This window comes from Etheostoma cragini, chromosome 2, assembly GCF_013103735.1.
Source record: "Etheostoma cragini isolate CJK2018 chromosome 2, CSU_Ecrag_1.0, whole genome shotgun sequence".
Lineage (NCBI taxonomy): Eukaryota > Metazoa > Chordata > Actinopteri > Perciformes > Percidae > Etheostoma > Etheostoma cragini.
Window position 1 is genome coordinate 12,916,943 of NC_048408.1, and position 12,242 is coordinate 12,929,184.

At 41.9% G+C, this 12,242-nt stretch overlaps 1 protein-coding gene across 7 annotated transcripts in view; it reads left to right on the forward strand.

The window, feature by feature from the left end:
* The first annotated feature begins 314 nt into the window (after positions 1–314).
* The window catches only part of lef1 (lymphoid enhancer-binding factor 1), a 39,853-nt gene continuing 27,925 nt past the window's right edge, over positions 315–12,242 (forward strand). For 3 of the 7 annotated variants that reach the window (XM_034893968.1, XM_034893969.1, XM_034893970.1), the window contains exons 1-3: positions 318–1,355; positions 3,267–3,333; positions 4,517–4,641. In XM_034893968.1, the coding sequence (XP_034749859.1) occupies positions 1,161–1,355; positions 3,267–3,333; positions 4,517–4,641 (387 nt within the window). In that variant the 5' untranslated portion in view covers positions 318–1,160. Of the gene's footprint in view, positions 1,356–3,266; positions 3,334–4,516; positions 4,642–12,242 lie in introns of all 7 variants that reach the window. The other 4 variants (XM_034893972.1, XM_034893977.1, XM_034893984.1 and 1 more) reach the window with 2 other exon arrangements.

Below are 12,242 nucleotides of genomic sequence, written 5' to 3' on the forward strand. Positions count from 1 at the left end.
TTTCACCTCCTCTGCCTAGGCCAAATGAGCTTTAGCGCGTCTTGTTTTTCCTCTATTTCTGTTATCATTTTTTTTTATCATTATGGTTGCCAGTTATCTTGTCAGCCTCACCGCTTCTTTTCCCCTTTCTTCTCCTTCCCCTCCTGTCTGCCCATTTGTTGTGAGCTGAGTATAAATCTCTCTCTCAGGAGGAGTGTCAATCGGTGCGGTGTCAATCAGAGCCTCGGCTTCCCTTTCATCTCTCCTTCCTCCCAATGACTGAAGAGAGAAACAGGAGGAGGAGGAGGGAGCACAGCTACATTACCAACACACACATACACACGGCGGTTACATTACATACACTGTGGAAGCAGTGCGGGAGCAGTGGGAAAGTCGGTCCACGGCGGTTTTTCCTCTCTACCTTCTTTTTCTGATTGTTTTTATGACTTTTGCTTTTATCCCTCCTGCGTCGAGGATGTATGTTGAAGCATGAAAGCGGCGTACAACTCTGCTTGTTGTCTTGTCTAACGTTAAGCGTTAAAACGGGTTCTCTTCTAGTTGCATATCCATCAGTTTCCTTTTCACCTCCACACGGTGTTTTGGTTTTATTAGCCTACTTTTTTTTCTCCTCCACTTTCAAGGACGAGACAGCTTCTTCCCTGGACCACCGAGGAAATATTATTTCTCACTTTTATAAATGCACTTTTTAAAAAAACATTTCCCATTGGACCATATCCGTCATCGGCTGTGTTCGTGTAACTGAAAAAAAAACTAGTGATGAGACGTTAACTCGTGGTTTGGCTTTCTTTTTTCTTTTTTCCTCATGACATTGAGGCGTGCACCGGACTCTCGGTCTGAGCCTTTATGTCTCAAGTTTTTTCGGGTCTGAGTTTCAGTCCTTTTCAATTTAAACACTCGTGGTGAAAAAAGGACGCCGACACCAGCCACACTCCTCCTGTTGCTTCAGTAAAAACACACGGGCAGCGTGTTTGCACGCGCCTCTTCTCCGAGTGACTCACGGTCGACCCCTCGGTTCAAGAGGGGGACGTTTACACACTCGGTTCAGGGGATTTTAGTGGGAGTTTTCCCCCCTCTGTAGTTTCGGACAGTGCTGGGTCGCGAGTGTGTGTGTGTCTTCAGTTTTCTTGGTGAAACAGAGTAAAAATAAATACATTTAAAAAATGCCACAGTTATCAGGCGGCGGCGGAGACCCGGAGCTTTGCGCCACAGACGAAATGATCCCGTTCAAAGACGAAGGAGACCCGCATAAGGAGCAGATCTTCGCCGAGCTCAGCCACTCGGAGGAAGAGGGAGACCTGGCAGACATCAAGTCATCTCTGGTCAACGAGTCAGAGAGCAGCCCCAACAGCCACGATGTGAGTAATGTTGTGTGTTGACTGATGTGGTGAGTGATGAGGGAGAGAGGAAGGTGGGTATCAACTCTGAACTCCATCAGAGAGGGGAAACAGCCGGCATCAAGTCGGTAAACAAAGTTGTTTAATCCGTTAATCATTAAAAGACCTGCTTTTTATTTAGCTTTTGTTACTTTTGAGTAATTACTCAATTACTCATGGTTTGCCTGATTGATTTTGACGATTTTAAAAGATGTGGGATGATTTAAGGAGCAAAGTAATATCAATAATGTGAAGACCCTTCAAAGTTTTATTCTGTAGCCTATGTCAAGCATTTTGTTTAATATAAAGATTAAATCTTGGTTAAAAAAGGAATCAGCTGAGTTCAGGTGCATTCATAGCCTCCTCTGTTGTACTTTGATTTTTAAAATGAATAGCTTTAGTGGTTGCACTCACAGTCTGCAGGTGTACCAGCCTCACCTCCAGAGAACTCATCTACATGTTACATCTTAGGCACCCAATAATCATCTTTTTGGTAACATTATAGGCCTAAATGCACACTTTAAGTTATGTGAATGCCTCTAGTTAATTCATTTGTAGTGACATTTGGAAACAAAAAGAAATAGAAAAGATATTTTAAGATGTAAGAATTGGGGCCTCGTGTGCTGCTTGTGAGAAGCAGGCTATTAGTTATATTTGCAGGGCCACACTATAACCTTCAGCAGCTGGAAACACCAGCCCATTAATCTGTTTAGCACACTTGGCTTAAAACCTATTGACAGACAAGATGACTCATTTATTTCATCTTAAAAAATACAACCTAAATAAAAGGACAATTTCCATTATTTTGTCATCAGGATGATTATCTTTTTTGAATGTTACTCTCATATTCCATTATTGTAGATTTGTTTATTGGTGGCAAATGCTTTGGGGTTTAGGCAAATATTGAACACAATTACAGCTGCATTTATTTTTGCCTGTTACTGATCAGATTAAAAGGAGGAGTTAGGAGGCAAATCATAACATATGTGTTGTGTATGTAAATGCATATAAAATCTCAATGGAAGAATTACGAATGATGAATTTTTTATGTTTCTAAAATCATTACTCATGATTTAAATTCTGTTCTTGTGTGATGCCATTTTATTAACACACATAAAAACACAGAGTAGGCATGAAACAGCACAGTTAAAATATATTTTACATTTTTTCTGCATTCCGTGCACCAACCTCAGGATGCAGGCTGCAGCTTCCCCATCACAAACTTAGTCGGCTGTTTTTTTGTCATTAACCGCAATGTTAATGAAATTTTGGGCACATCCTGAACAAGACTGTACACACTTACCACCAAATGTCCTCGAGAGGCACGAGACAGAGGCTGAATGTTAATTAGGAATCCAGGGAAGTTGCCTCACTCAGCGTGTAGCCACCCTGAGGGGTCTGAACTCCAAAAAGAGGTCCTTATTCCAATCGGATTCAGAAAGAGAAAGGAAATGGATGTGCAAATACAGGGGATATTTTTATGCAAAAAAATAATAAAAATTGTCTCCACCATTTTCTCTTTTCATGGGATGATTTTTATTTCACTTTGCAGAGACTTTTACACATTAATTTAAGAATGCTTAAACTGAGAGATGAAATTGAGAGTGGACCTATGGTATTGGAAACAAGTTAAATTATAAGCTCCTTAAGGACATGAAGCTTAATTAGGTGGGGCTTTTGAAGCTTTGATGCACGCTTCTCCATTTTGTGTGTGTGTGTGTGTGTGTGTGTGTGTGTGTGTGTGTGTGTGTGTGTGTGTGTGTGTCAAAAGGGACTGCCTTTGTCCCAGCAGTGTCTATGGGTGTCTGATGACCGTTGCAAGCATGTATGTGTGTAACTGCGTTTGAAGGCCCTCCTAATTGATTTACCATCATTTCAATTTATTTTCTACAGGCAGCTAGACAGTCCCAAATACAGCAAGATTCATATCATGAAAAACACAGAGACCATTCTGAAGACGGTAAGTGACATCGCCTTAAGCAAGCGCTCGTTAAATCAGCATGCTTTTATAGGACAGCCAGAATTCCATTTAGCTGCACTAAAACTCCCACATTTTCAGAATAATTCACTGCAGTTTGAAAAGTTTAGATTTTAAGGGGACAATGGGAAAAAAGGGCCACCTTGTTTTCCCCACACAGAAGTGATCAGTCACACTCTTGCGCTGTTGGGCCTCTTCTTATCAAAGCCCCTCTGTTTCTGCTGCTCTCAGACTGATAATCTCTGATCCAAGTCTAGTCAGGACATGCTCTACCTTTATGGACACAGCAACCTGATACCTGCCTCACAGATGAGGGTGCCTGCAGAACCAAAGAACACTAAAAGAATAGGAGGATGAATATGCGCATTTCATGTTCTTGATCATTATGGCAAGTGTGCCAAGAGCCTATACGAGAACATTCAGAATCACATTTCTGTCCCTTGTGTTTCTCATTATGCAACCAATAAACTATTTCCCCACATACATCAGCTCTCCGGTTGCATGCAACATGTTGCTGCCGCTCGGGGCTCTTTGCTCTTTGGGTATTGTAGTCTGACCCCACTGCTGCCGGTCATTATTAGGGCTTTGAGGAAGAGTGTGTCTCCTCTTTGTTCCCCTTTCACTCCTGAATGGGATCCCCTCAAACCAAACACTAGCTTTCTTCACAACAAGATCCATGTTGCCATCAGGCTATATATCATAAACCCACAGCCTTTTTACGCAGCGCGCAGTTAAGTGGCAAGTGGCGCTACATTGAGGCCTCTTTGTATAAAGCTCCCCCTTTAGGTCAAAGGCATAGAGGAACAGTTGGGGCGTCTCCTGTTTTGACACAGCCTGTATGTTCTTCTAATTGGTGCTAATTGGCACAGAGGGGCTCCATTGTTCCTCTGTATAATACTACCCTCCCCTCCAAGACGGGAAGAAAGGGCACAAACAAAAGGCCGAGGCAAAATGGGGCACGGGTTAAATCGAACGACAGTGATATCATTACAGCATCAAAACAAGCAGGCGAACTTTGTTCTCAGCTTTGTCCTTATTAGTTTCCTGATTTATTCCAGTGTAGCGAGCTATCTGAGGAGTTTTGATGTTGATAAATAAAAATAAAAAAGTGCGACTTTTTGTAAACATGCAGTTAATTGTGACTTTTTAACCTTTTTAATATCAGGAAAACTCCAAGACCTGTACAGTAAAGGCCATCCATACCAGGGCTACCCAGGCTACATCATGATGAGCAACATGAACGACTCCTACATGAACAACGGCTCCCTCTCGCCGCCCATGCCCAGAACGGTCAGTTCTCTCTTCTTTCTTATTTATTTAAGTTTTACTGGTCAGTTTAACTCATGATATCTTGACATGAAATGCTGTTGTTGTAAGAATGTCGTAACCACTTTTTGCTCGATGCAGACAAAGCAAAAATAAGCAACACAGCTGAACATCTCAGCATCTCAGTTAGTGACGCCATTCAAGAGTCATAAAGTGAAAAAGGTATGAACTAGGTATCTAGGTCTGGATAGTTAGAAAAATGAATCCACACATTTTTTTTATTTTGCCAGTAAATTTGAGGCATGTTCTTTTCTTAGGTGCGTTAATGTTTAAATTTCCTTTTACATTATTAGACGTTAAAAGGCCTGCAGAGATATAACTTTTGTTGCACCTGCTCAGGTTAAATTGAAGTTCAGGAACTTGTTTTTCCGGATATCACAGTTCAAAACACAAACTGAAGTTAGGTGTTTGTAAACTCTGTCTTAGTAATGCCACGTAATCTGGTAATGTAACATAGAGCAGACTGAGGAAGAAGAAGGAAAGCAACCTGTGGCTTTACCTGTTGATGCTTCATAAAATGAAATAAAACAGAAATTAATGCTAAAAATGGAAATTAACTTTTATTTTTAGGAATCAAAGTACCTAAAATGGATTGCAAAATCAAATCAGCACATAAACATACGAACAAAACGTGCACCTATTTCTGCTTCTAATTTTGATAGTTGATTTTTTTTACCTATAAAATAGAAATCGCAAACAATAGCTGTTTTCCAGCTTCTTTAATGTGAACATTTGCTTATATTTCACTATTTTGCTGTCACTGTAAATTGAATACTTTGTAGTTTGGATTGTTGGTTAGACGTAAAGAGCAATTTTAAGATAACTGTGAGGATTTCTTATGTCCTTGTTGAAACTCTTTAAAAAAAAATCTATTTATTAAAAAAGACAAATCTGATTAGACCGATAAGGATATAGTCCTTACATGAGGTTGAAATCGTGAGCCAGTATAGGACTGTTTTCATGACCTCTTTAGATAAAAATAGCATGTTTAATGCTTATCAAAGCTCTTGGGTCAAAATGCATGCAGCGTTACTTATCAAATAAACATTAACTGTAATGTGAACTAATCCATTGCTTTTAATTCACTACCATGCCAAAACATTCAGTTTGGAATATCAAGTTTTAATGAGAAAACCATCCTGGAAAAACTCATAAATCAGAAAGTTGTTGGACAAACAACTTCAACCTGAAATTATTGAAATGATGAATGAATAAAAGACAGCATTTCAGGTAAGATTTCATTTGTTGACTCAAAAACTAAAATACTTGAGCCTCCTATTATGATAAATAAAACGGAAATATTCACTTCCAATGTTTGTGATGTTTGTGTTGTTTTGAGGCACAATATTTACCTGTACTTCCCAGCATTGGTGACACCTGTCTCTTTGTGACTCTTGGAAAGTGAATGCCTGTCATACCACCAGATAATTAACATGAGATGTACAGTATTTCTCATCTTGTTAAAATCTTAAGTGATGCATGTCTACATGACCGATGTAAGCCCTCTAATTAGCCCAGCATGACTGAGGAGACCTAAAGGCAGCATCACGTCTCTGAAGCTGCCCTGCAGAGGAGTTTATTGTACCGTCCAGGGGTGGCGTGTGTCGTTGCACAAATCGTCCCTGTAATGGTATTAATTTCAGGCCAGCTGCTGGTCTCTCACTGGCGTCTTCCTGTGTCTGTCCCATTTGCAAATTTCTCCTCTCAAGACAGACATAAACGCAGAGCACACCAGCAGCTGTCCACCCAAATGCTGTTTTGCCCATGTCTCTGTATTACACTCTGGAAGACAACCAGCCTCAGTCTGGCTATGGTTTGGTACCTCCACAAAGGAAACACTCACTCAAGCCCTGGGTTGTTTGTGCCTTTGCAGTGCATGCACGTTGGTTTCATCAGGTTAAAGTTGTGAAATGTGAGCTCTGCGTTATTATAAGAATCGGCTTTCAGAGGCAGATGTGATGGTTGGGGGAAGATGCCACATGCTGTGCGTAAAGGAACTTCATTCATTTGCAACTCTATCACGGGATGATGTTAACATTACATTGCTTCCCTTCTGCCAAAGTTGCAGAGGGTGAAAGTATGTGGCATTGAAGAGAAAATGTGATTACCTCATGATTTGTTCTCTTCAGTTTACAAGTAAAGTGGGTTATGAATTGTGGGGTGTGGCGCTTTCCAAATTCTCTTTTTATGGCCTGTTTCCTGGTCAATTTGATTGATTATTCTATCGTATGCACTTCAAAAACTCGTCTGAATGGAGACCAGCTGACTGTATGAGAGGAAATTACCTCGCACTGCAGACGAATAAGGCCAGGCAGTTAGGCAGCCTACTCCCTGCCTAAACTTTTAAAGCCCAGCTTTCACTTTATTTACCATGCCTGCTTTTAAAAAAAAGAATTTCATCCAATTTTCCACCTCACTCTGTCTTCAATAAAACGGTAGTCATTTTATATATGTTTCTCTCACTTATCCAATAAAAAGAGCCAAGGCTTGGTTGGAAGGATCAGGGAACATGAGTCTTCTGGCTTTCTCACTGATGTCAGCTTGCTGCCTATGCTGCCGGCCACCGCAGCCACAGTATCTGCAGGCCTGGGATCGGTTTTCACCGAGATCAAAGGCACATTCTCCCTTTCATTCTCTTCCATCCCCAACCCCACCACCGCCCCCAATCCCAGTCGTTTAGATTGATTTCCATTGACCATGACATTCCTGCACATGCCGTCCAGTCATGATGGAGCTTTTGGGAGTAGCTGATTGTCAGCAGATTTTAGGGCTTCTAGCTTGATTGGTCGCCTCCACCGCGAGAGCTGAGATTTTGGTGTCAAGATGCCTAATGGTGTTCAATTGCACATACACGTTGGCCACTTCAAAGAGGCAGTGGTGTGTATGAATCCCCCCATGTTTATGTAAACCTATAGTTGTTATAGGATGTGTAGTCTGCAGGGTATCCTGAGCAAAATGAGCAGTGAGTTCATCATCACATGATGTGGATCCTTCTCTTGGATCCTTTTGTAGTAGCTTTATGTCATTTTCTTGCCTATGTACACAAAAAATAGGATATAAGGAGGTATTAGGTAAGGACATTAGATGGTATATTTTAAGTGTATCGGTGATATACAGACACTTAAACTTGGAATGATGCCAGAGTGACAGGACAGACCCTGTACTGAGACTGTGCAGAGTTGTTTATGATTGTGCTTATACGTGTATATATTTTAAAGATGGCTGTCCGGCTGTAGGAATCAGCTCCACTCACTTATTCACTTATAGTTGGGCTTGAGATTTAATCATTTCTATTATAGGACTCAGCAGCTTTCTGCTGTTATAACCTTTGGGTGTGTGAAAGTAGGAAAGATTATGAATATTGGGAAGGATTGTTGACTCTCTGGCCTCGGTGTCTTTGTGAATGTTTGTATTGAAAATTGAAAGATTTTGGTCAGAATTATCATAATGCTTCATAATGGTATTGATGATAATAGTTGCCAAGTATAAATCTTCAAAGCATTTAGGATGTCATCACTCCAGGCTTGATGTGTGGAGGAAGAGAAGTCCACTGCTTCTAGGGGGTTTTGTTGTAAGTAGTCCTGCAGCCTCCTCAACTCAAGTGAGGATTTGAAAATGACAGCATCTAAATAAAGATCTACACGCAGATGATGGACAGTTCATATTTTTAAATGACCTGAACTCTATTTTCAGATTCTGTTGCTTCTGTCACATGCACACTTACCCTTTTGTTATAAATCACAAAAGCTGTCGTTCTACATGCTCCTCTATGGGTTAAAAGAAACCATGCGACCTCTAAGCTCATGACATCTTAACAAAATCCTTTAAATATACTCATGTCAAATACATGGTTGACAAGATAAAGACACAACTGTGTGTTCTTAGTTCTGAAATGTTGATAATGCAGATATAGTGTAAGATTTTTCACCTGACTGTGAAGATTTGTTGCCGATTTCCAGCTGTGTTGGAATAGTGTTATGGTCTTGAGCAACAGCTTGAGGAGAGAAACGCATAGAATCCCTTTTTTTAAGCCGAGTTTTGCTGCTGTGGTGGGGGGGAGTTAAGAGAGCTTTTTTCCCTTTGGACCTTCAATTGCAGATCCTCCTAGCGAAAAAGAGGGGGTGTGGAGGGGGTGCAGCGCTGTACTTTCCTTTGATGTAGTGGGAACGTGACGGATCTGCTAGCCAGTGTCTCGCAGCGTGGAATCACTAACCCAGGCTTACCTAACGGGATTTGGTAGGACCGCTCTGGTGTCCCTCAGTGCCATGTGTGTCCTGAGCTCATGCCCCCAGCACTACCGTGGAAGATCCCTGTTAAAGAGAACACTGCATTTACCAGCAGCCTTCATGTCCACACATAATGTTCTAGATGGCAGCTCATGGCACCATGTGTAGTTTTTTCAAGTCTCACTATAGGGTGGACATGCTGTGTGAGGTTTACCAGCGCCGAATGCAGCATTTTGTCTTTAAGTAGGTTGTCTTCATATGATATGATCATCCAGCTGTCAACTCATGCTCTATAAACAATCTAGACACATATAGATAAACTATCTATATGTGTATTTTAGTCTAAAGAAATAAAGAAAATATAGCCACTGTCAAAAGACAGAAGTATAATTGCCTCGTTTAATTCTGTGTATACCAAATCAGCACATATCAAAGAGTCACGCTGACATTGATGTCATCTGCTGTGCAGCTCTATCAAAAGGCAAACTGTACGTGTGCACATGAAGGACAGCAGCAGAGACCTCACACAGAAGAAACACTTGGCGTCTCAGACTCTTTGTAGTGCCGCTGGGTCGTGGTGTTTTATAAACAGCACCATTAACGCCAAGGTTTCTTCATGTCCTCCGCTGTATGGTGATGCTGGTTGACACATTTACTCCATATGCACAGCGCTAATGACGCCATGTGGTTGCAATCACCTTATCAGAGTGTTTCATCTTGTTAAATGGAGCTCAGCAGAGTGTTTGTCTACAAGGACTAAAATATATGCAAAGCTGTCTAAGATGAGAACCCAAAATAATACAATCAAGGTTTAACTTTGTGGTGGTTTTATTTTTCTTGATAGTGTGAGTGCAAGCAGATTGTTATTTTTATTTTTTTGTTTACAAAGATTTGACATTTCCATATGTTTATACTCCAAAAAGACGATAAAACCATGCAATTATTTGTGTTCTTGACCGATTATTTGTGCTATTCTAACACATTAAAACTGATACACCTTTTTAGGGCAGTGTAATTACATGAAAAAGAGCAAGCAGCAGATATAATAACAAACTTCCTGGCGTAAAAAAGAAAAGAGCAGTAAAGTGTTCAAAAATGCTGAAAATATGTGTTTTCTTATGCATCAGAGAAGCAGTCGTGAGTGTCATGGTTGTGAGCATGACATGCAGGCGCACACTTAAACCCCGTTGATGTTTATTTTGGGCATGTGTTATGGCTCAAAGTTAAGCACTCATATATGATGATGATGATGATGATGACGATACTTTCTTTGCTCACCATCCTCCCACTGAATTGGATGACATTTAACCAATCAAGCAGTGCTGCCTGGAGCCAGCCAGTCAGGCTTCCATGGACAGACCGCCGCGCAAACCCACAACACCTGCTCAGAGGACTTCACTCTTCACTAGCAGCCTGCCACTGATCTCCAGGGGTCAGTGGAGGGCCTCGCCAAGGTTGTCCCTTATGCCCGATTCCGTTTGAATGGCCTGGGTGTGGACTTCCTGTAAGGGTGGATCAGAAATCTAGACTAGAGGGTTGTGTGGAAATGTGTGCAGCTATTTTGTCAATGTGTTGCACAACTGACTGTGCTTAGTTAAATGGGGTGGTTGTGTCTTGGCAAAAATGCTTTTTTTGGCTGCACTATGGATTTATAGTCATTGTTTGTTACATAAAAATGTTAAATATGCCCAAACACCACAAGTTTCATTGACCTGGGTCTTTAGGTCGTGATTGAAACTTGACAGTAGTCGCTCATAGCTGATCACAGTACCTCACTGTTCCCTGATACAGTCCTAAAATGAGTAAAAACATGAATAGCTTTATTGACTTCATCCTGACAGCTTGCAGGTCTATATAGAGGCCAGTAGTGTTCCAGCTAGTAGACTGCAGCACGGGGAACAATAGGCCCACAGGAGTGAAACATGGGTGCAAATCCTGCCGGCTGTGTCCAGACTTCAGAGAAGCTCAAACAGCCCTCACTTTGTCCAGCTAAGAAGTAGGGTTATGATCAATGGCTGCTCTGTTTTGTATGAAGTTGGTCAGTCTCTGGCGCGCTCTTTTCCTCCCTCCTCTTCTCTTTGCTGTTTCATATTTTTCAGAAGCTCATTATTTTTTTCTGCTATGGGTGAGAGTGCTAAAGAGGCTCACATGCAATGTGTATCTGACAGTGCTGAAATATTAATGGTCCCCAGTGTAGGAGGTTGGTATAGGGCTTGCATAGTTACAGTACAAAGGGTGCCTTCTTGCCACCAGGCTTTATTAGCAGAGCTGTTAAATGAATGGATGGGTATAGCATCTTTTTCCTTCCTCCTTTTGTCTTTTTGCGCTAAACACCAGACCACTTTCTTTTCGTCAAATTGCAACACGTTCACAAAACGGGTATTCGATGGACACACACACACACACACACACACACACACACACACACACACACACACACACACACTGTGAAGCGTAAGAGCTGCACTGCGTTGTTGAGCTTTCTGTGGGAGGACAAAGAGGAGGGCTTTGCTATTGGCTCATTTTGTGTGGTCTTGGCCATAAAAAACACGCTGTTCTTTGACTGTGAAAAAAAGCCTGTCTTTAATTTTTGGGAAACCCATAAAAGTTTGTCGCTCCTTTTATATCGGCTGCAGAATTGAAAACAAATGCCACATTCTCCCCTCCTCTCCTTTTGAACTGGCCAATTATGGAGTTGTGAAAATAAAAATCAGTCTGTAGATCTCTTTAACCTCTTTCTTTTCTTTCCTTCCTTCTCTCCCCCTTCTCTCTCTCTTTCTTTCTCAGTCACTTTTTTTTCTTCTCTCCCCTTGTTTTTGAAGAAACCGAGGGGGATCACTGATGTCAAAGTCAAAACCAAGAGCATTAAGAAAACTGGCGAAATGCAATACAGCTGCAATCCGACATGACGCTAGAAAATAGGGCTGAGGAGCAGAAAGCCTCTCTCCCGTATTCCCAGGGCGCGCAACTGCTCCCGGCCTTGGCTTTGATCTCTTCAAAGCCTCCTGCCTCCTACTAGATGGAGAGTCTTGGCTGCCGCTCGTGAGCGCTGGAGAGAGGCAGAGAGGGAGGTGGGGGGGGGGGGTGTTTTTCGGGGGGGAGAGCCGTCGTCTTTTCCTTTCCAGGGCTGAAATCAATCACGGTGCCGAGGCAATTATGTGTAATGCATCCCCAGCCAGATTAGTGACTCTTGTTACCTGAGCGACCGGAGCTCTGTAATCTACGAGACACACCGGCCTCACCAGCATAGAAGTAGCCAGGAACAGGCAAGGGCACTTTAGGGAAAGGAGGGGAGAGGGAGAGGTGCTGAAAAGCAGGCTGCCATGCTGCTGTCCAGCA